General features: G+C 58.0%; 1 protein-coding gene across 1 annotated transcript in view; it reads left to right on the plus strand.

Annotated features, from left to right (window-relative positions):
- The window catches only part of ARHGEF10L (Rho guanine nucleotide exchange factor 10 like), a 134,280-nt gene that overhangs the window by 62,399 nt on the left and 48,545 nt on the right, over window positions 1-23,336 (plus strand). The window contains 13 exon segments of the mRNA XM_032495298.1: window positions 2,784-2,892; window positions 5,277-5,383; window positions 7,503-7,580; window positions 8,535-8,714; window positions 9,714-9,830; window positions 11,240-11,332; window positions 12,056-12,229; window positions 16,208-16,353; window positions 17,869-17,883; window positions 18,123-18,304; window positions 21,132-21,247; window positions 21,732-21,859; window positions 23,184-23,284. Of these exon segments, the coding sequence (XP_032351189.1) occupies window positions 2,784-2,892; window positions 5,277-5,383; window positions 7,503-7,580; window positions 8,535-8,714; window positions 9,714-9,830; window positions 11,240-11,332; window positions 12,056-12,229; window positions 16,208-16,353; window positions 17,869-17,883; window positions 18,123-18,304; window positions 21,132-21,247; window positions 21,732-21,859; window positions 23,184-23,284 (1,546 nt within the window).

Below are 23,336 nucleotides of genomic sequence, written 5' to 3' on the forward strand. Positions count from 1 at the left end.
TGGGGGCTCCGGGGGGCCTTTCCTGCTGCTTCTGGGGCCGCAGAGGGTGGGGCTGAGTCCCAGGGCTGCCCCGAGACCTGGAACCTGGCCACGTCTTGTATCTGTTGCACAGACTGATGTTGCAAGCCGGCTTGCTCCTGTCCACATCCTCACCTCTCTTCCCTGCCCCCCTTAAGTGACACATTAACCATCCATAAGAATTTCTGGGTGGGCTTTCAAACTTCAGGGCCCTCAGAATCACCTGATGCTTTGAAAAATGCAGATTCCTGAGCTCTACCCCCAGAGAGGCTGATTCTGCTGGTCTGGGCCAAGGCCCAGGAATCTGTAAATTTGCTAACTCTGGCGGGTGGGTTTGGGTTACCCTTGGAAAAAATGTGGGTGTTCGTAACATTGGACTTCCTCCCGCTCTGAGCTGTTCAGAGAGACCAGGGTAAGGTGCCAGTAGGAGAAACCACCGTGCCTTTTCCTCAGTGGGACTCAGATTTGTGCATCACAACGACAGACAGCATGAGCTTCTGTTAACCGGCACCAACATGTGGGCTTTGGAGGCCTGCAGGCCTGGATTTGAATCCCAGTCCCACCACTTCCTCGCTGTGTGATCCTGGGCAGGCGTCTTGACCTCTCTGAGCTTCGGTTTCCTTGCCTGTGAAATGGGGGCATGAACAGTACCAGCCCCAATCCCGGGGTGGCTGTGAGCTCAGCCCTGTAAGGTGCTTAGTGCTGCGCTCAGCACAGTCTAAGAGCTCAGTGGACAGTGGGCCTGACTGTTTTCTCCCCAGGGCCCCCGCAGGCAGCTGTCTGCGGCTGTCATTTAGCCTTAGGGAGGCCGGCAAGTGAAGTAGCTGGCTGATGGTCACACCAGGGGTCAGCGGCAGAGCTGGGGCTCAAGCCGAGCCTGTGCACCCTCCGTCCTGTGGCCCCGCCCATTTCATCAGCACCGGAGGCCTCTCTGGAGGAGGCGGAGGCCCTTATACACACATCCTCTGAGAGGCCTGTGACTGGGGGTTGGGGAAGCTGAGGCCCAGAGAGGAGCAGGGAACACGTGGAGGGTTTGCCCTGCCTCTGGCCTGGGAGTCGGCCCCCGCTCTGTGCCATGAAGATGGTGGAGATGGCAGGTTGACTCAGGGACCCCTTCCAGGGTGTTCATCTGTTGCTCTTTTTCACCCAGGAAAATGCCAGGACAAGAACTTCTGATGGTTCCCCCAAAGGCCACTTTAGGGGTTCCTAGAACAGCACCCCCAACACCTTTCTACCAGGACAGGAACTGGGCTTCAGGACAGAGGTGTCCAGTCTCGGGGCTGTGGCCCTCCCAGAGCATCTCTGGCAGTTTCTCTGGTCCCTCTCATTTGATTCACAGGTGGTTATGACACCCCACCCTCCCCACTCGGAAAGTCCAAGTCCAAGAATCATGGCTCTAGAATTGTACCATTTAGATGCAGGGAAGGGCCGGAGACTTCCCTTTCCCGCCCCCGCTGGCTGTTGGCTGTTTCCAGAAAGTCGACTTTGTTCCTGAAAAGCTACCACCCTGTCCCCCAGCGTCAGCGCCCACTGGGTGTTCAGCCAACCTCCCTTGCCCAGACCTTGAGAACTGCTGGGGCCCTTACACGGGGGACCCAGGGGTGTTTGGAGGAAGGTGATAGGGAGTGCAGAGACCAGGGACCCCTAGAGGCACGCTCCCCACCTTCAGCAGAGAGCTTCCAGAGGAGAGGGTTTTCCTACAACTGTGCTGTCCATTATGATAGCCATGTGGCTCTTCAAATTTAAATTAGTTGAAATTAAATATAACCAGAACTTTGGGTCATCGGTCGCCCCAGCTGGCTTTTGAGTGCTTAGTGGTTACGCGTGGCTGGCGGCACGTACTGGACAGTGCAGATAGGGAGTGTTTCCATCCTCCTGGAAACTTCTAGCACTGGCTGTGTGTCAGGGAGGCTGCCAGGGCCGGGCTGGGGGCTGAAGGGACAAAGCAGAGAGTTAGGGGACAGCAGCTCTGTTTGCAGGCCCAGGGTGCCCGCTGCCCCTCCCTGGACCAGGCTCCGCCTGTGCCCTGAGTTCTGCTTCGCCTGCTGTGCTGGGGCCCCAGGTCCTCCCCGCCCAGGGGAAGCTGCCCCCTGCTCTGTGGCGGCTTCTGCCTCCCCACGCCTTCCTGGGCAGTGGCTCAGTGAGAAATCTAGCTATTTGAGGGGCAAGGGTTCTGCAGATTGGTTGGGGTGCTCACCTCCTCTTAACCCTTGACGTTAAGCTCGGGCATTTGTCCAGCGCATTTTATTGTCCAGCATTCCATAATGCTTTCCCAGCCCCTGTCTGTTCCGTCCTTGCAGACCTGGCGGGGCTCAGTGAGGAAACCAAGGCTCAGGGAGGTTGTCTTGCCCAGAGTCGTGCTGCTGGGGAGTGGTGGTGGTGGGGCTGGGATTTGAACCCAGGCCTCGGACTCTAGGCCTCAAGCCCTTTCCCTGGTGTTGCAGCGTGTCCTTAATTTGACACCCACCCAGTAGTTTGTCCCAAAGGGAAAAAATCAGGAACTCCCCTTGCCGGGAAAGAGGGTCCCCCAGGGAGATCCCCCCGGGGTTTGAGGCCCTTCTCACCCCTTCCCAGGAGGTCTTGGGGTGGTGCTGCCCTGCTGTCTTTCTTGGCCTCTGCTGCCACCTCCCTTGGAGAGAGTGGGCTCCGGGATCCCCATGTCTGCAGCTCTGGCCAGGAGGCCTACATGGGGCTGGTGGCCCTTGATGGCAGGTATCCCAGGGCCTCCCTCTGCTTCTCTGATGAACTCCTCTGCCTTTGCTCAGATGACCCAGCTCATGAAGGCTGCCAAGAGCGGGACCAAGGACGGGCTGGAGAAGACGAGGATTGCTGTCATGCGCAAAGTGTCCTTTCTGCACAGGAAGGATGTCCTTGGTGAGTCGCTGAGGGCTGGGCTGGGGGCAGGGTCAGTGCTGGTGTCTCTTCTGGGACACATGGGCCTCTCCCTTCCGTGGTCTTTGTCATGGCCGACTTAGTCTTCTGCCTTCCACACTGTCTGGCTCACCTGGCTTCATCTTTGAATGTGCTGGTTCATTCCTTTGTTTATCCATTCACCCATCTCTCCACCAGCCAACATTTATTGAATACCTACTAAGTGCTGTGCCCCATGCTGGGTGCAGGGACACCAAGATGAAGTAGGCAGCATTTCCTCCAGGAGCGCCTGGTATGGTGGGGGGAGCAGGCATGGAAAGAGGAAATGACAATGCAGATGGACAAGCCGCACAGTGGGGTGCCGTGGCAGGAGCCTGGGGGAAGTGAGTCTGGGGTGTGGGAATGAAAGATCAGGGAGGTGCTGAGAGCAGAAGAAGGAGACCCAGGTTCCTCAGGCAGCAGGAACGTGGCAGGGAATGGATGCTCTGGGAGGAGGAGCCAGCATGTGCAACGGCCCGGAGGTGGGAAGGTATGAGATGTTCAAGAAATGATTTTCCTGATAGTCAACATTTATAGAGGATCTGTTGTGTGCCAGCTACTCTCCTAAGAGCTTTATAGTTTCTCATTTAATCCTTATAAACATCAAACAGGTGCAGAGGACTGTCTTGTTCCCATTTGGAGATGAGGGAACAGGCACAGAGTGGTTCAATGACTTGCCTGGGGACACACAGGCAGGAGGGGCTGGAAGAGATTTCTTCCGGGTGGAGTGAGGGCAGGAGTGAGAGATGAGGGCCAAGTTAGCACAGGCATTCAAGCCATGGGGATCTTTGAGACCCTGCACCCTCTTGAAAAGCTATGTATTTTACCCTCTCTGTGCCTCAGTTTCCTCATCTGTGCAGTGGGGCTAATCTAATATCTGTCCCATGGGCCCTTGGTGAAAATGACTGCGGTAGCGCATGGAAAGAGCCCTGCACAGCTCCTGACCCCTGTGTGGCAGCCACTAAGAGGAGGTGTTTGGTGCTGGGACGGCGTCTCGCCAACCTAGTTCCACTCCTGGTCCCATGACCTCCTGGCTGTATAACCTCGCCTGGTTCTTCCCCTCTTGGAGTAGCAGGTTCCTCTGTGAAATGGGTTTAAACCCACCACAGTGTGTGCTTGATTCAGTGCTAAACCTTTAGGGGAACCCTGGCCCCCGATGCAGGGGGGAATGGGCCGAGGAGCCATTCCAAACTTGGAGTGGCCTGGAGAAAGGACAGCGTGGTCAGGCTGGCTGGGAACTGTTCCTGGTCACTCTCCCCACCCCCAGGCTGGCCAGGCGGCCAGCAGGCTCTCCGCAGGCCCTCCCCACCCTGCCTGCTAGTCCAGAGCCTTTCCTAAAGTGACCCTCCCACCAGAGGCGTTATTAATAGCCGTGGCAGGGCTCGAATCACCAGCCAAGAATGTTACCCAGTGGCTCATGGGGGAAGAGGAAGCCGCGGGGCCGGCGGCTGGGGTGGGTGCGGAGTGATGCCCGGGGTACCATGTGGGCCAGGCAGGAGGGCCTCCACCACCCCCACCCCCACGCTGTCATCCGCTGTCCCTCCTCCTCCTCCTCTTCTGTCTCCTGCTCAGGTAAGGGCCCGTCTGCGTGTCCCTACTCCCTCGGCCCCCTGGAGTCGCTGCCACTTCTTCTTTCTTGCCAGCTTCCCCACAGCACCCACTTCCTGCTGCCCACGGCTGCGGTGGCTGCCCCCGGGTTTCAGAGCTGTGAGCAGCAGAGTCCCGTCTCCTTGTGCCCATGCCTCGCTCGTGGGGCTGGATTCCTGCCCGGCCAGGTCGCTGCACTCTGCCGGGCCTCCCCTCTTTCTCTCCGCCCGAGCCTCTGTCTGTCTCGATCTGTCCTCAGATCTGCCTCTGTCATGTCCACGTTCTCCTATTGGGCACCAGCTGAACTTTTTCCCTGTTGGGTCTCTTTGCATTTTTTTTTTTGAAAGATGAAAACACAGCCTGTTCTTCTCAGGGCTTACTTTCTTCCCCCTTTTCGGCATCCAGAAGAAAACTATTTTTAGTTTTAGCCTAGTGATGGGGACATGGGCGGCCTGGCCTTTGCCAGGCCAGAAATGGGCGGATCTGAGCAGAGACAGAGACCTCCAGCAGAGAGGATTCTGAGAGCCGAGTCCCTTGCCACACACTGCTTAGAGCTGCGTCCTTCCCTCCCTTTCGTTTCTGGGTGGACCCTTCCAGCACAGTGGGGCAGTGAAGGCTGCGAGTGGGCTCTAACCCTCTGCGGCCCCAGGAGCTGCTCATCCCAGGACCTTGGTCTAGGGGGGTTCCCAGCTCCTGGGGTCTCAGCAGCGTGTGTCATCCCTGTCTTGCGTGTGTCACCGGCCCATCATCTGACTTTCCAGGTGATTCGGAGGAGGAAGACATGGGGCTCCTGGAGGTCAGCGTTACAGACATCAAGCCCCCAGCCCCGGAGCTGGGCCCCATGCCAGACGGCCTGAGCCCTCAGCAGGTCTGTGGGAGGAGCAGGGTGTCTTCAGGGGGAGGGGTGTTGGGGCTCCCAGCCTACCTACCGCCTGGGGCCCTGCAGGTCTGGGTCTTGCAGGGGAGGTGAGGATGATCTGGGGTTCTTGGCAGAGCCCCAGCTGGGCAGGGGGCCTCCTGAGTTCTCTTTTCAACCAACTGCACAGACTTTGCAGATTGGGCCCGGCAGGTTCCATGCTGTTGTCCTGGGGGGTGGGGGTGGCCCCCTGCATTTGGAGCTCTTGCTTCCCAGCCTCGCAGCCAGAGCAACTCCTATGTAACTGTTTCAAACAAAACGATTTGAAGAAAGGGACGGCAATAAAAAAGGTTTGTGAAGCTTTGAACTAATCCAACTCAGGGAGTCTCTGGAGGTGCCCGGCCCCACCCTCCATCCACCTGTCATCAGTTCAGGCCTCAGAGTTGCCGTGGGCTTCCCAGGAGTCGGGGCTTCCTTCTCCTGGAGTGTCACAACGAGATCTAGGCAGCTGTGCTCTGGGACCTTGGCACAGTCATGGTTAAGTCCCTCCCCACTGGGGTCTTCCCAGCCATGAGACAGGGTGAGAGACCTCCGCCCCTCTCTGGTCATGAGGACTCTGAGCAAGACGTCTCCCGGGCAGGGATTGGCCGGCTTGGAGTTGGCAGGAAATCCTGATGTTGGACCCCTTTTGAAAGTCGGAGATACGGCTGCACCGCTCGTCCTGGGAGTCCATCCGCCTCCTTCCTTCCTTCTTTCGCCTGCCTGGCCCCTGGCGGCACTGAGACGGTGACCCCCCCCCGCCCCCTCCCCTGCAGTGAGTCACCGTCAGAGCTGTTGGAGCTTGGAGCCCAGCGGTGCCCCAGGCTGCCAGTTCGTCATCCAGGGTTCCCCTTCCTGGCCTCGGCAGGGTCTGTCTCCTCGGGAGCCTTTTGCGTTTCTTGGATCAGCAGTGTTCGTTACTCTAGGCCAGGGGCTCTCAACCGAGGCAGTTTTGCCCCCCAAGGGACATTTGGCAATGTCTGGTGATGCTTTGGTTGTCCCAGCTTGGGGTGCTGCTGGAATTTAGTGGGTAGGGGCCAGGGATGCTGATAAATGTCCTGTAGTGCACAGCACGGCCCCAAATGTCAACCTGCTGAGCTTGAGAGCTCTGCTCTGGGAACACCTGGGAGCCTGGGGATCATTGACAATGCATCCAACTGTGGGACAGCTTGAAGGACGGTGACCTGGCTCGTCACACAGCCGTGGGGCAGTGGTCATGCAGCACAGTGGGAAGAGATGCCAAGGGTGTACCAGAGGCAGGAGGGAGGCGGCAGAGGGGAGCAGGGGAGATGGTGGTGGTGGAGCCTGGATCGAGGCTCTCAGGATGGCTTTGGGGGCACAGTGGGGGTCAGTCACCCTCCAGCTCTGGGCCGTGGTGGACAGGCTCCCCCCTTGGCCACCTCTCACACATGATGCCTTTCATGAGCTCTTTCCCAGCTTTGCTGTACGAGAGAATCACTTGGGAAGCTTAAAAACCCCCACTACCCAGGTGGAACCCTGCAGCATTCACTCAGAATGTCTCGGGTGGGAGCCACGTGATTCCAGTGTGCAACAAAGGACCCCCCCAGCCATGCTGCTGGATCCGGGTGAAGGCTTCTTGATAGGGTGCTGGTCGGGCTGCACCTGAAGGATGCACTAATTTGAGGAGAGGTGGGGATGGCGGGAGGGGAAGAGGGAGGGGCCCACTTGGTGGGGTGGAAGGGCTCCCTGAGGGCTATTCTATCAAAGAAAGAATTTTCTACTTGAGTTGTCCAAGGATGGAGGAGGTTAACTGTTCCTGTGGAGGAGAGTGGTGACTCCCCATTCCTGGGTGTATGTGGGACCTGAGTCCCAGCATCTGCTGCCCCCATCCTGCAGTCTAGGGAGCACGGGTGTTTGTCTGGGGTGGGCAGGGGTTCTGGAAGGAAATGGTGGCCTGCCGGCCTCCAGTGGTCTCAGGAGCAGCTTTGGGAGGGGCACTCCCCTCTGTCCCACGGCCATCAGCTCCACTGGCATCGTGGCTGCTCTTCCTGTACCCGGGGCTCCTCATGCAGCAAGTGCTCACTCTTGCTGCGGTTGGCACAGGTGCTGACTGTGCTTTCTGTCCGAGCAGGTGGTCCGGAGACACATCCTGGGCTCCATTGTGCAGAGCGAAGGCAGCTACGTGGAGTCTCTGAAGCGGGTACTCCAGGTGCGACTCTGGGGGCTCTGGGGAGAGGGCAGGGGAGACCCCAGAGGGGCATTTTTACAAGGAGTGTTTGGCACTGTGGGCAGTTTTAAGGGGAAGGGACCAAAGGCCCAGGCTTTTATGGGGACAGCAGGACATGGGGGACACCATGAATTCCTGATGCCTGGTGTTCATGGGAAGCCTGCATATTCTGAAATGATGTCAAGAGTCAATGAAATGGGCTCCATCCTATAGACTTGAGGGCACGTAGTCCCTCTTGTGCCCTCCTCGCCACTCTGGGAGCCACTGGGGCAGGGGCTGTGGCTCCCCGTTATCTTGGAGCTCCCTGGGGTGGGGAGTAGGCTGCACCCTCTCTCTCGCCATCAGGTTGCCTAGGGTTTGCTAAGGAGATGCTTGTGTGACTAAGGTGTGCCACCCTGGTCTGTAGTTGGCGTTCCTCAGTCTTCTGGGATGTTGTGGCTTTCAGAGTGAGGATACCAGAAGGGAATTGGGGTGGGAGGAAGCGTCCCCTCCTGAGTTTGGACCCACAGTAGGGGAGCCCAGGCCTCAGGCAGGTGGAGATGAAAATATCTCATGTTTCTGACAAAGCTGGTGGGAGTGTGTGGCTCTAGGTCTGGGGGACCGGGGACCTTGCTGTGGCATCACCGTCACTGCTCCATTAGATGGACTGGCTCAGTCGTGGGCAGAGCCAATCCGGGCTGGGCTAGCCCTTGGGTCTCCCCCCAAACCCAGCTTAACTCATAAGTCACAGGGGTAGGTTGTGGATGGGCCAAAGGGCTGGGAGTGCTATGTTCATGGAGATCCTTCCAGAAGGACAGGTGAGGAGTGAGGGGTGAGTGCTCCCCCTGACAGGAACGTCTGCCGAGTTCTTCTTGGCCTCGTGCAGGTTGCCGTGAGGGCAGTGGGTGGGGGGCGGTGGCCTAGCCTGGGGGTGCTCACTCCTGCCCGCCCTGGCAGGATTACCGCAACCCTCTGATGGAGATGGAGCCAAAGGCGCTGAGCGCCCGCAAGTGCCAGGCCGTGTTCTTCCGCGTGAAGGAGATCCTGCACTGCCACTCCATGTTCCAGATTGCCCTGTCCTCCCGCGTGGCCGAGTGGGACTCCACCGAGAAGATCGGGGACCTCTTCGTGGCTTCAGTAGGTGTCCCCAAATTCTCTTTCCCCAGCCCACTAAGGTGAAAACCATGGCCCAGCCTCCTGCCTCCACCTGGTCGTCTTTCCAGGCTAGTCGGGTCAGAGGGTGGCAGGGCCTGAGTCAGCGTGACCTAGGCTGGGGGTGGGCATGACACCTTCCAGTGTGTCCATGGAGATATCTGCCAGCGTGGTGCCAGTTGAGCCCACTTGCTGCCCCGGCTCCTCCCATGTGACAGCTCCTCCAGGAAACTGGCCGCTGTGGGCAGCCACTGGCCAAGTGCTTGCAGTGACCACTGAGTTGCTCACACAGAGCACGGCCTTGGCCCCAGGGGATGCTGCAGGATGTGGGGCCCAGCCCACTGGGTCATGCTCTTGGAGATCTGGCCTGGTCCCAGCCCAGCTCTGCAAATTGGGGCAGCTCCCGGGATCTCTCGGGGCTCAGGTCCCCATCTATGGAAGGAGGGGGTGTGCTGAACTCACGGGTTTTCAAACTGAAGTCTGTGGGCCTTAGAGAGATTCTTGGGGTAAGAAATGGTCAAGTCAGGGGAACCTGCTTTCATCTCTTGTAGGAAACTGGGCTCTGTTCAAAGGCAGAAAGTATTGTTTTGAAAACCCTAGAGCTCAATAGATTCAACACCTTGGTTGCTATGTCCACAGGGCTCGGGGTCAGGAGCGCTGTCCTTGAGGGTGGAGGGCCAGGGGGTGGTGAGGACGTGCCTGTAGCAAAGGGGTGTCACAGCCCCCTTCACCTGTGGGCAGGGCTGCCGTGCTGGGGAACGAGGAGTGGCCCTGCCTCTTTCTCCCTGTGACCTTGGTGTCTTTTCATCTCTCTGAGCCCTGTCCCCTCCCCTCACCAGGTGACCGGTTTCCTGACCCCAAAGCTAGCTGAGACCCTCTGGGTGGAGGAGGATGGTCGTGGCCGGCAGTGAGGGTGGGGGTGCTGGCCGCCCTTCCCTTTGCAGGCATGTGACCCTCCCGGGGCCGGGCCCACCCCTGTTTCAGTTCTCCAAGTCCATGGTGCTAGACGTGTACAGCGACTATGTGAACAACTTCACCAATGCCATGTCCATCATCAAGAAGGCCTGTCTCACCAAGCCCGCCTTCCTCGAGTTCCTCAAGGTGAGCCTGAGGCGGGTCTGAGGCCCCGCTCCGTGGAGCCCTGGCCGTGGTGGGGGAGGAAGGTTTCCCCCGAGGCAGGGGATGCTGTAGCATCATTTCTTTGGCCCGGACACTTCTGTTCTTTCCTTTGGGGCATCCCAGTCCCACGGGAAGAAAATGCACCCCTCACCCCCTGCAAGGGGAGGGTGATAAAGAGTTAAAGTGTCTGTAAGCCGCTTGGGGTCCTGGAGCTCTGACAGGTGGGGTGGGGGGAGGCCTGTTACATCTTGCGAGGGTGAGATGATGGGTAGGTCCGTGGTGGTCTGGCGGGCTGGGCTGGAGTGGGTCTCAGGTGTGGCTCAGGTGGTGGCCCGGCTGATCCCTTTTCCTCGTTTGTAAAAGGGTGAGGAGAATTCCTTAAAGGGGTGCCTTGGAGGTCACCTGAGAGAAGAGTGGTTAAAGGACCAAAGGCCTCGTGTAGCCATGGGGCCAGGTATCTCTCCTCCCTCCCGTTTCCTTGGTGCTGAGCCGGGTGGGTCAGACTAAGACCCCGCTGCAGGGAGCGTGCCACCGAGCGGAGGTTGCAGGGGGCTAGGAGCTGGGGCCTCAGCCGGGGAACCCACAGCTCCCATCCCAGAAGGTCGGGGTGGGGTTTCTCAACAGGGTGCCATCTGACAGGGGTCCAGCGGGATGGCAGGTGGCAACAGGTGGAGACAGAGGAGAGGATATTCCAGGTGCAAGGGTGGTGGGGCAAAGCTCAGAGGCAGGAGGATAAGTGTGGGAAGTCTGGTTGGATGCTGGGAGCACTGGGTGCCTGTGGGGAGTCCCAGGAGAAAGGCCCAGAGCAGCTGAGTTCAGTCTGGGCAGGTCTGGGCCTCCAGGCTCAGGGGCTAGGTTGTCGTATTGCAGGCAGCATGAGCCACTGAAGTTTTGAGGGGAGCCAGATGGAAGCAGCGGCTGGTGGAGAAGTGGCAGCATCCTGTGCTGTAGGGACTGAGGGCGGGGTCCAGGTGACAGGTGTGTGGGCGGAGTGGTGGAAACAGAAGCAAGAGACAGGACAGTGAGACCCCCTGTGCCCACCCCGCATCCTGGCCCTGGCCCATCCGCTTTAGTTTCAGTGGAAGGAGTGGTTGTCTTGGCTACTTTGAGAGGGCTGATCTCTCGAGTAAATTGCTGAATGTTCCAGTCATGTTTTTAGTGCAGAGACCTTAACATGATGCTCTGGACCAAGGGCTGTGCAGGGGACCCCTGACGTGGCAGGGACCCTTGGCCAGTGGAACCAGGGACCTCCCTGGGCTCTTCTCTCGGGCCTGAGGCTGAGCAGGGTCCGGGGCGTGGGGAGAGGAGTCCAGGACGGACCGCATCTGTGCCCCGGGCTCTGGGCCCTCACTGCAGAGGGTCAGTGAGTGACTCCACCTGGTCTCCAACAGCGGCGGCAGGTGTGCAGCCCCGACCGCGTCACACTGTACGGACTGATGGTGAAGCCCATCCAGAGGTTCCCGCAGTTCATCCTCCTGCTGCAGGTACCCCCCTGGGATTCTGGCGGCCACCCACCCTTGGGGTCTGGTGGGGGCTGATGTGAACCTCGTGGGGAGAGGGCAAGAGGCTGGGCTTCTTATCCGTCACCCATAAGCCACAGGTCGGCTGTGCACTGTGGGCAGGTCCCTTTCCCCCAGCCCCCTCTTTCACTCCTGGATCCGTCCGTGGGAACGCTGAGTGACCGGAGGTGGCATCAGCCCAGGCTGTGGGAAGGGAATGGAGGCATGGGGATCCCAGCACCTGTGGGGCTCCTGGCAGGAAGGAGGTGCCCGGTGAACGTGCTGACCTTGGCAGTAAGGACTGCTGAGGGAGTGTCAGCCCCACACAGGGCCTGAGAGCTTGAGACAGCTCCCCTGATTGCCGGGGGCCCTCTGTTGGTGGGTGAGCCCCCACTGGGGAGGGTTGAGCAGCCAGGCTGAGGGCCCCAGCAGCGTTCCTTCTCTGTCAGAGCCGCCCGCTGCAGGAGTGGATCTCATCCCAGCAGACTGTTGATCAGGGATTGGTCCACTCAGTTGTTTGATTTCTTCACTCACTAGCTGTTTCTTGAGGCCTTGTCTACATCAGGAACCATCTGTCCTGGCTGCAAGCTGGGCCCCTTTTCAGACCTGGTCTCCGTAGAGGGTGTGGAGGCCGAGGCTGTGACCCTAGCCGGGGAAGGGTCTGCTGGGCTGGGGGTCTCAGCCTTGGCTCCCTCTGGGCCCTTGCAGGACATGCTGAAGAACACCCCCAGGGGCCACCCGGACAGGCTCTCGCTGCAGCTGGCCCTCACAGAGCTGGAGACGCTCGCCGAGAAGCTCAACGAGCAGAAGCGGCTGGCTGACCAGGTGGCTGAGATCCAGCAGCTGACCAAGAGCGTCAGCGACCGCAGCAGCCTCAACAAGGTGTGTGCCTCCCACCTGTGCACCATACCAGCCCTGTGGCCTGTCGCCTGCTGCCTGCCGCCTGCCGCTCGGCCTCCTGCCCCTCGGCACCCACCAGGTGGCAGTGTTCTCTGCAGGAAGTGATTCCTTGCTTCTTCCTGAGCCCGCACCCTCACCTTGGGGATTAGTCTTGACTAGACCCCTACATTTGTTACTAGTCATGTGATTTTAGGATAAAAGCTGATTTTGTTCATCAGTGTAATCGCCAGTAAAGACGCCAGAAATGATAGCCTGGTATTGGGCTTAAATGAGCAGGCTGTGGAGTCAGAGTCTAAGTATGAATCCAGATTGCTGTGTGGCCTCAGGGGAATCACCCAACCTCTCTGAACCTTACCTGCTTCTTCTGAAATGAGAAGAGTTAGATGGGCCTGACCTTCAGGGCTTTTGGGAGGCAAAGGAGAGAGTCGACAAAGCGGTAGCGCCCTTAATACAAGGTGGCTGTTATTATTGGTGTTATTTTAATTTTAATTTTTTGGGGGGGGCAGGGGAGGTAATTAGATTCATTTATTTATTTTTAGAGGAGGTACTGGGGATTGAACCCAGGACCCTGTGTATGCTAAGCATGTGCTCTACCACTTGAACTATATCCTCCCCAATTAGTAGTATTTTTAAAGAAGAAAAACAAAAACTCTATGCCATGTTTTGGAGTTGCAACCTAGGAATATTCTCGCAACAAAGAATCTTGAAAAAGGCTCAAATGAATCTATAGAGAACCCCATTTTTGAAACACAAAGCTAGTGTAAAAAACATTAGTCACCTCCTAGGGTCACTTGTTGGTAAATTTAGTCCTCTGTTTCCCTAACGGCTTGTGACCTGAGTGGCCCGCAGCTCAGATCTGGGGGGTCCGGTACCCAGGCCCCATCTTCTTTCATTCACCAGAGGTTAGAGGTTGGCCTAGATGGTTCAGGGTGAAGCAGCTCTGCCCCAGGGCACGTGGCGAGAACAAGGGCTGTTCTTTAGGGAAGGGACATCGTGTGGGGTCACAGGGAGGTGTTTAGATCTTCTGGGCAAAAACAGGGAGCCTCCTGGCTCTGTGGGCTCCAAAAGCAGAACTGTGACTATGGCCATTGAGATTTCAGCTACATGGGGTGGAACTTTGTAACGTTCAGGAAAGGTCACTGGGAGGACCCTTGCCCTTTCCACGTGGACCGCACTGTACAGTGCATGATGCTGTCAACGTGCATTGTCATCTTTGATCCCTGGGAAGCAGGGCTGGGACAAGATAATCCAGGGTCCCTGGCATTTCTAAGCTTCAGAGTCCTGCATCTTAAGTCTCTCCCACCTCAGGCCAAATTCAGGCTGTATTTAGGCCCACACTGAATTTTTTTAGAAAACGGAATTAGTTGCCAACTCTTAATGACGGAGAGATGTCCCATAAAATTTAGACTTGTGCATCTTTTTGAAGGGTTGGGAGAGCTGGTCCCCTGGGCCACCTGAGTAGTGGCTGCCCACGCCCCTCAGTCCCCACCCATGTCTTCCAGCTAAAGTTACCTGCTGGCGCTGCAGGCATCTGGGTTTACTTTGCTGGTTCCATGAGGATAGAGCTGGAAGTGAAGATGGGGCAGGGGACAGAGCCGCCTCCCGGGGATGTCCCCATCCAGGATTGCTCAGGGTGGGCCTGAGGGGTGGGGCCATCCCCTCTCCTCGCCTCCCTGCAGGACTCCCTCAGCCAGCCCCACACAAGACCTCTATTCTGGGATGTTTTGCCAGAAAAAGACTTCAGCCCAGCCACGACCTCGGTGCTGGGGTTTGATGGTCTTCGCACTTGAGAATGTCTTTTTCTGTCCCCGCCTTTGTAACCAGGTGGGTTTCTCTTGCTCGGGCTCACACACCTGTGTGGCCGCAGTGGGAAGCGATAACTGAGCAGGAGGAAGCTTTCCTCCTTAGCACTTACCCTGGGAAGGGCTGTCTGTTCCCTTCCTCTCTGTCCCCGCAGGGGACCCGGGTTGTGAGGAGCAGCGGTCACTGGCTGGAGGTTAGGAAGGCCTGTGTGGTGTTGGGTGAGGAATTGACAGCCCTGAGCCTCAGTTTTCCCACCTGTCAAGTGGGTGTATTGGATACGTGTGCGATGTTGTCGTGAAGTGGATGGTGGTAGCCACATGCCGCTACTTCCCCGGCCAGGGCCCCCCTTTGGGCAGTCTCGGCCAGTTCTGAGACCAGTCCAGTGACTTTCCTCTTGCTGCCTGTCACCCGGAGAGAAGTGGAAATGAAACTGGGTGTGCCCAAAGCGGAACCATGTCGGCAATTTCAAAATGTGCCTGCTCAGGACCTGGCTCCAAGGGGCTATTTGTGCAATAGCTGAGCTTTCTTTTGTCTTTCTTTACTTTTTCTTTTTTTTTAAAATCTGCTTAAGTGACGGGAGGAAGGTTGCTGGAAGCCAGGGGACTTTCCTCGCCCAAGTTGTGGGTCCTGGCACTCTTGGCCGTCTTCCGTGAGGCCTGATGTCTTCAGGGTCCCATACGTGTTGTCACCTGCTGGCGGTCAGCTTGGTGGTGGAGGGTGTGGGATGGGGGATCCCAGCCTTAGCAGTTATGGGGGGAATCCTGGGGGACCTCGAGTGTTTTATTGCGTTGGGAGCAGCGGGGCCTTCCCTGACTCCTCTCGTGCCCGGCCAGGAGCCAGAGGGGATGCAGCTGGCTGCCCGGTGCTGGGGACAGTCCGTGTGGCCTGGCTCTGTCCTGCCCTGCCACTTAACTGGCATTGGGTCTCAGTGAGTCACTTGACCTCTGGAATCTCCATCCCCGTGTCCAGGAATGGGCATGGCCCGGGGGCCCTTGAGTGGATTAAATGAGAAGTGGACTATTCAGTGCCGAGCACAGTGCCTGGCACACGTGGGCACATGGTGCCACTCAGGCTTTCGTGCTGCCTGGAGAGACACGGTTCTTCGCAGACCAGCAGGGTGTTCTCTCCTGGAGAGGTTTTAGGACCATCCGCCCTTTTCCTTGTGAGGATGGGGAGGAAGGTGGGCGATGCTAACTGTCATTATCAGAGTCACAGTTTTGGGGAATGAATTTGGCTGAATACTCTCCCCACCTCCACCTCAAAAAAAATCCCTGTTAGTAAAGAGATGTCTTCCCAGTGGGTCTCTGGGTCTGATAGTGGCCCTGATGCTGGCAGGGTTCTTGGTGTCCAGCCCGAGATTGGCAAATGCCTGCTCGGATGCTGGAGGCTTGAAGGTCTTCAGCCTCCTCAGAGGGTTGTCCCATAGACCAGCAGATCTGTCCTAGCCCCGGCATGAGGTCTCCCACGAGGCCAGTGGCCGAGGCTGTTCAACAGATCAGGGAGATGGACAGGATCTACCTCCAGGCCGGGAGCCTCCCTGTGTGAGGCCACATGGACAGCGGCAGAAGTGGGGACAGCGACTGTCTGTGGGGTGTCCACTGTGTGCCACCGCAGGGCCAGCTCCTTGGGCATCACACAGGACGGGCACTCAGAAGGGCTTCCCATTTGGTTTAACGCTCTGCCATCACCGTCTTGAAATCCTTAATAACCTCTGAGTGAGCGCCACGTTTTCCCCGGCTCTGGGCTCTGTGGGTTATGTCGCCAGGCCTGGTCACCTGTTTCCTTGGTGATGTGAGTGGTGGAGGTCTCGCCACCTGACAGCTGAGGCAGCTGAGGTGTGGAGAGGAGATGTGACACCCTGAGGGCTCTGCAGCAGGTGTGCGGGAGCCAGGGTTGGAGCGCGGATCGGATCAGTGCGGGGTTGTGGAGGGGATGGCAGTGGCTGGCTCACCTGGGCGGGGGGGGTGGCTGCAGGGCAGGGGGAGCAGTCAGTGCCTCTGTCCCCCGGGATCGGGGGTGTGGCGTGCCTTATCCTCTGCCTCCCGCAGCCTCGGTCCCCTTGGTGTGTGTGGGAGAAGTCTGGCTCTTTGGCACTGGTGACATCTGTGTAGCAGTTGTGTGTGATGCTGGTATTGACCCGACTGTCCCCTCCCCCAGCTCCTAACCTCAGGCCAGCGGCAGCTGCTTCTGTGTGAAACGCTGACGGAGACCGTGTATGGTGACCGCGGGCAGCTGATCAAGTCCAAGGAGCGCAGGGTCTTCCTGCTCAATGACATGCTGGTCTGTGCCAACATCAACTTCAAGTAAGCGGGCCTGGCTGTCGCCCCTGCCCGGGGCTTTTCCTGTCGTGTCCCAGTCTGTCACAGAGAGGCCAGGGTCCTATGTGAGCCCAGCTGAGGATCCTGACTTCCTCTTTGATCCTTCTGTGCCAGCTCTGTCCCCGGTCCCCTGAGCTAGGAAGCACCTGCAGAGGTCACTGAGGGCAAACAGCTGTCCGTTGCCCAGGATGGTCTGTTCTGGAACTCTGCCGTCAGAACTGAACAGCCTCCTGAGTTTTGACCACTTTGAAATTCAAGAGATTCTTCCTTGTGTCCAGCCCAAGTCCCTGCTGCTTTAGTTCAGATAGAGGTTCCTCTGGCCAGATCTCAGTGTTTTCTTAGCATGAGACCTTGCCTTCCCCGCTCCCTGCAGGAGCCTGGTTTCCTGGTCCTGGGTCAAGGTGGTAGAAGTAAATGCCCAGAGCCAGGCTGCCAGGCTGTGCCCTGTAGTCAAAATTGGAGCCCTGGAGTGGGTTGAGATTCTTTAGACCAGAGTCTACAAACTCATGGCCTGTGGGTTCCATTAGGCCTCTGGAAATCTTAGATTTGGTTCGCACGGGGAGTTCACACAGAGATCCAGACATCTGGCTTCTCTTGAAAATGTGAGGATTCCGCATCCTCGGCCCACATTGCCCTGGGGCCACACGGGCCTGCAGCCGGATCAGTGAGAACTCTTCACTGGGGCTCCTGCTCTGTGTGCTTCACCGTCCACACCTGGCCTGGGTCACTCGTGTCCCCTGCAGATGAACGCCAGCTGGGACCTTTGCAGTCAGACCCGCATCCACTTGAGTGGAGGAGAATCTCGGTTCTCATTATTTGGCAGCACTTTCAAAAACATTGGCAACAGTAACCCAGTATTGGCAACTGTAACCCAGCTCCACAAGGGAAAACAGTCACCCGTGGTTGAATGTTGACCCCAGCCTGGCTCTCCCACCCCCCGGTCTACTTCATTATCACATATTTATTGAACCTATACTTCGTGTCAGTTTGCCAGGACAGGCCCTGGCCCTGGCAGGGGCCTCAGGCAAGGAAGCCTCAGTCCCAGTTCAGTGTGGTGGTACTGACGGCCGACTCACTCACTCACTCACTCACTCATTCAAGCACTGTAATTTTTAAATCTCATTTACATCCTGGGCTCCGTGCAGGTGCCAGAGATCCGACCAACACGCTCTCTGCCCTCCTGTTGCCTGGAGCCTCGCGTGGTTGAGAGTATGATGGGGATGCTAGTGGCCCACTTTTGGGGGAATCACTTTGGGTGATTTGGGGCGAGTCACGTGACCTGTCTGAGTGTCAGTATCCTTATTCGGATTAACACAAGCTTCCTAGCAGGGTCTTTGTGGGAATCAGAGGGGATGGAAGGCTAGCCCAAGCCAGGGAGAAGGTCCTCTGCGTGGTCCCCTCTGCCCACACCTGGCCCAGCCCAGTGGCCGGCCCCCAGGGCGTCTCAGCACCTGCGGAATCACTCATAACTGTAACAACCCTTCTTGTCTTTTTCCTCAGGCCTGCCCACCACAGGTATGGGCTTGGGGGCTTTGGGTGGGCGTGTGATTCTGGATCTGGGTCTGGGGCCTGGATGCCCTGATGCTGCTGCCTCGTCCTGGGCTCCCCGCTCCACCTGGCTTGGTTTTGGCCTGAAGTCTGGTGCTTGGGCTGTGAGTTGCCTGGCTGAGCTGGTGTGCTGAGGAGTGGTGTGGGGCTAGCCCTGGGGCTGGGTACCGCGGGCTCTGCAGGGCCTGTCCTCTCTGTCCTGGCAGGGGCCAGCTGGAGATCAGCAGCCTGGTGCCCCTGGGGCCCAAGTACGTGGTGAAGTGGAACACGGCGCTGCCCCAGGTGCAGGTGGTGGAGGTGGGCCAGGAGGGCGGATCCTGTGATAAGGACAACGTGCTCATCCAGCATGCCGGGGCCAAGAAGGCCTCTGCCGCTGGCCAGGCCCAGAGTGAGTACCTGCCCTGACGCCATCCCGGGAGTGCCGAGGGGCACTTGGCCGAGAGACGTTTCTTGCTGTGCATAACTGTACACAAACACACACCGACAACACCGCCTGTGTGTGCGCTCCCCGCAGTCACACCTCCACCCCACACCCTGGACACATCCCCACAGCCCCCGCCCACCCCAGCCCCGGATGCCCTCATGCGCACGCGCACATGTCTGCATACACGCATGCACACACATGCAATGACCTTGAGTCAAAAAGCATGACCTCCAGGCCTGCCTCCCTGTGGGACCTCAGTTTGCTCCTATTGTACAGTGAGGGGCCCCGGTGACGCCCTGTCCCCTGAAACCCTCAGAGCCCAGGCTCAGGGATGCCCGGCTCTGCCTGGATCCTCCTTCCCCTTTCCTGACCAGTCCCCTCAGACTCTGTTGGACAAGGACAATGAGAACTCAGGCTGGCGCTCGGCAGGCCCCCTCCCGCCCTGTCTGCGCCCTCATCTCCATCTCTGCGGTGCTGCAGCAGTGACTTCTTGGCCACTGCCCTTCCCTCCACTTTGCCCCTTCCTGTCCTGTCCATCCTCCGCCATCCCCAGGGCCCGACTCTTAAAAAGGCACTTGAGCTGTACGTGTCACCCTCTGTCTGAAATCTGCCGATGGCTTCCCACTGCTTTTGGGGTGAAGTCCCAGGTCCTCACTCTGGCCCCCTCGCCTGTCCTGGGGGCCTGCCCACTAACCACCTTAGCCCAGTCCACCCCCTCACTCCCTGGGCTGGGCCACCCTGGCCTCTCGGTTCCTGGGGGGCCAAGCCACCCCCTGCCACGGGGCCTTCTCCTTGACTCTGCCCTTTTCCAGAGTGTCCTCCTGCTGTCCTATTTTTGTCCCTCTGCCCATATTCACCGTAGCTCACTTGTCGCTTCCTCCGAGAAGCCCTTCCTGATTCCTTCAGACTAACCAGGTCCCCGTACTGTGTTCTCAAGGCCCAGTTGTGTTTTCACCTCCACAGTGATGGTCTGGTTACCATCCCGTCTCTTTCCTTGGTGTGACTGAAGCCCTTGCCAGAGCCTGGTGCGTGCTGAGTGTTAGCAAACGTTTGTTGAATGGACAGGGGACTAGCAGGGAGGCACTTGCTCTGACCCGTCCCCACTGGCCAGTCCTGGCCACCCCTGAGCTGGGAGGCGGCTCTGAGGGAGGGACTCACCACACACACTCTTGCCCTGGGGTGGCTGTGCCCACTTCTAGGCCCTGCACCTCCCTCCCAGGTCTGGGAGGCAGGGAGGAGCGCTTTGTGTTCCTGGCTCACAGAAGCCCCCGGGAGGGGCTTCCGGCCCGCCTGCCTCCCTCAGAGGCACCTTCAGCCCTTGCTTCACTTGTCTCTCCCCGCACCACTTGGGCTCTTGCTCTGGTGCCCTTCCTCCAGCCACTGTTCTGTCTGTGACCACATTCCTCCAAGCAGACCAATAGGCTGCTAGACCCCTTCAAAGGGGAAAAAAGAAACCCTTGTTGAACCCCAGTTGGCCCTGAATGATTTTTTTGTTATATTGTTATTCAAATACATGCAAATATAAGACTAAGTGTAATAAACCCCTTACACTTATATCCCAAGAACAACTATAAAACCAAAACAAAATCACAAGTGGAATAAAAATGAAGCTACGAAACAATACAATTTAAATTAACAGCATTAATTTAATGTGATGGGCGATGTTGTTTTTCTGGAACCAAATTGCCCTCAATATGAATGTGGCCTCTTACTGGGCGGGCTCTTTTGAGTTCTCTGCATCCGTACCCCAGGGAGCCTTGTGGTGTCCCTGCTCCCCACCAGCTCACCCCATTTGGGTCACTGAAGAGCCCTTCTTTGCCCTTTGTTTGGTGTGAGCGTGTCTCCCACCTCCCATGCCCGCCTTGCTCCGTCCTCATTATCTAGTGACCGTTCATGTAGCACCAGAGTCTGACGAAGCCCTGATACCATGCAGAGAATGTGGCTGTAAAGTCATTATATCCAAGTGATTGAGGATGTGCATCAGGTTTTAAGATAATCATCTACATGAAAACCCAAATTAAATGCCTCCGCCCCTCCCTGGGACTCCATAAGACCTCAGCTTGGGTAACCGTGGCCTACAGAACACAGCCCAGATTCCCTAGCGTGGCGTTCAAGGACTCCCCATCCAGTCCTGCTGGGCCCTCCTGTCCTGTCTCTGGCCATCCTTCCCCCATTCCCAGACACTGCATTTGTATCATCATCAGTGATCTGAGCACCCTCACCCTGCATCCCATCTCTGTCCCATCGCCCTGATATCTTTCTTTCCAGTACCATCTGCGGTTGTTAATTGACTGCTCCCCCACCCTGACCAGGTCATAAGCTCCATAAGAACAGGGACCCTGTCTATCTCACTTACATCTGTGTCTCCAACATGTAGAATAGGACCTGCCATGTAGTAGGTTCTCAGTATGACTTTGAACAACTTACCGTTCATGGGCTTTCTCAAGCCACAGTGCCTTTGCACCTGCTCTTCTCTTTTTTGGCAGCGCCCACCACTCTCCTGGGCCTGTGAAGGCTCCTTGCCCTCTCATGGGCGCAGTTGATTCTCAGTCTTCTGGTCTCCTGTGACCCTATGTATAGACTGAATGTGGCCCAGATCCCATGTGTGAGACCTTGCCTGTGATTGGATGTGTCCCCTTCAGTAGACAAGAGCCTGATAACGTTTCCTTCTGTATCTCCAGTGCCATATCCCCAGGGAGACAGCATTTCTTTTTCACAGTGAGTGTGTGCTTGGGTTCTTCTTGGCACCTTCCCCACCCCCTGAGGCTGAGTAGGGTCTCTCTCTGCCCAGATAAGGTGTACCTCGGCCCCCCGCGCCTCTTCCAGGAGCTGCAGGACCTGCAGAAGGACCTGGCTGTGGTGGAGCAGATCACCCTCCTGATCAGCACGCTGCACGGCACCTACCAGGTACACTGCGCAGCCTTGGCAAGAGAGTGTGGGAGGGCTCCTCTCTGGGCCAGTCCCCCTAGGTGCCCCGGCCTCTGAGCTCCAACGAGCAGAGTCCTGGCTGAAGCTCCTGTCGCACCTGAAAGTCTGGTTTGTGGCCTCTGTTTGGGCTGAAGCTCTGGTGTAGATTGAATGGGGCCTGGCTGTGGGCATTTTTTGGTTCCCTGTCCAGTGTCCAGTTGGTGTTTATAGCCCCTTTGTGAGGCTCACCTCTGGTTGGGGAGGAGGCTGGGATGCTGTGTCCCTTTCAAAGAAGGGGTACGGGGGTGTTCTGAACCAAGGCCTGGAGCCTGGGGAGTCCTTGTGGCCAAGTGAGCTGCCCAGGTTGAGCTCCTGCCCTGAGCCCCGGCTCCCCTCCCCCAAGGCTCCCCAACAGCGGGATCTGGGGTGGCTCTCGGGGAGCCAGCGGGCTGTGGGGTGACCTCCTTGGCCTCCTTGACCCTAGAACCTGAACATGACCGTGGCTCAAGACTGGTGCCTGGCCCTGCAGAGGCTCATGCGGGTGAAGGAGGAGGAGATCCACTCAGCCAACAAGTGCCGCCTTAGGCTCCTGCTTCCAGGGAAACCAGACAAGTGAGAGGAGGAGGAGCCCTGGGAGCACGGCTGTGGTGGGAGGGGGCGTGGCCTGGAGCGGGTGTTCACGGTCACATGGGCGAATGAACAAATGAAGTTATGAGTGAATAACAAATGACAGTTTGCACCTGGGGTGAGCCTGTGGTCTGCTAGGATACTTGGACACTCTGCCCTTGGTCGGTAGACTGTGCATTCCCCTGGGACCAGGCCCTGGGCGTCCTCTCCTGGACCCAGCCCCCCGACCCTCCAGTGCCCACGCAGGAGCTTGTGCTCAATAGACCCGCAGCTGATGTCTGTGGAGTTGATCCCAAGTTGGGGAAAGGCATCTGTCTGATCCCCGCTTGACAGGTGAGGAAGGTGAGGCTCAGAAGAAGCAGACAGAGCTGGGTTCTGACCTCGAGGCTGAGGCTGGCACAGTGAGGGGCTCAAACCCAGGTTCTGACATCCTGGGTGTAAGGGGGCAGGTAGGGGACAGTGGCTGCAGGAAAGGAAGATTGGAGCGCTGTTGTTTGAGAGAAGGGCCATGAGGCAGGGCCAGGCATTAGGACGCAGGGCCCAGACTGAGTCAGCGGCTTTGAACTCGAGTCTGAATCCGCCACCGCCCTGCTGTGTGGCCTGGCACTGGCTCACAGCGCCCTGCTGGGTGACTCCCTTCCCTCTCTGGGCCTCTTCCTCCCTATGCACCATAGAGGGTTAGTGACACTGGCCTGCCCACCTCCTGGGGCTGGGATGGACCACAGGCTGGGGGGAACAGGCCCCAGAGAACAATGAAGAGGCCCCCACTGCTCCAACGTGAGATGACTGTGTGGTGGCAACGGTGACCTCCGGCTGCCCCAAGCCTGTGCACAATCCTGTTCATTCAGTCATTCATTCATTCACGTGCCCAATCAGCAAATGTTTACTGAGCAACTGCCCTGGGCCAGGTGCCGAGAATAGGCCTGAGTGAGAGGCTCCCGGTCAGGCATGTGCAGGTGTCTGACAAGAACTGCAGAAGGCTGTCCAAGTTGGGCCCTGGAGGGCCTCTCAAGTTGCAGCCTGTGGAGGGCCAGACCCTTTAGACACTCAGACCAGGGCACCTGGGGCCGGGCTGGGGGGTGTGGCCTGGTCGCTCTGGGGAGTTACCCTTCCTGGGGTCATGGTGGGTGAGGGACTCCTCCCCCAGGGGACTGAGGCTTTGCCAGGCCCCCAGCCTCTCTGGCCATGCTTTGATGCTCTGCTCAGACCTCACTCTGTCTCCAGGGCTCGTGGCTGGGGGAAGAGCTGGGTGCTTCCCCGGGGAGCCAGGCCTTGTTCCCGCACTCAGTTCCTTGTCCTCTCTCTTCAGGTCCGGCCGCCCCATCAGCTTCATGGTGGTCTTCATCACGCCCAACCCCTTGAGCAAGATCTCCTGGGTCAACAGGTTGCACTTGGCCAAGATTGGACTCCGTGAGTAAAGCCCTGGAGTCTGGGGTCAGGAGTGGGGACAGGGGAGGTTTGG

The sequence above is a fragment of the Camelus ferus genome, chromosome 13 (assembly GCF_009834535.1).
Source record: "Camelus ferus isolate YT-003-E chromosome 13, BCGSAC_Cfer_1.0, whole genome shotgun sequence".
NCBI lineage: Eukaryota > Metazoa > Chordata > Mammalia > Artiodactyla > Camelidae > Camelus > Camelus ferus.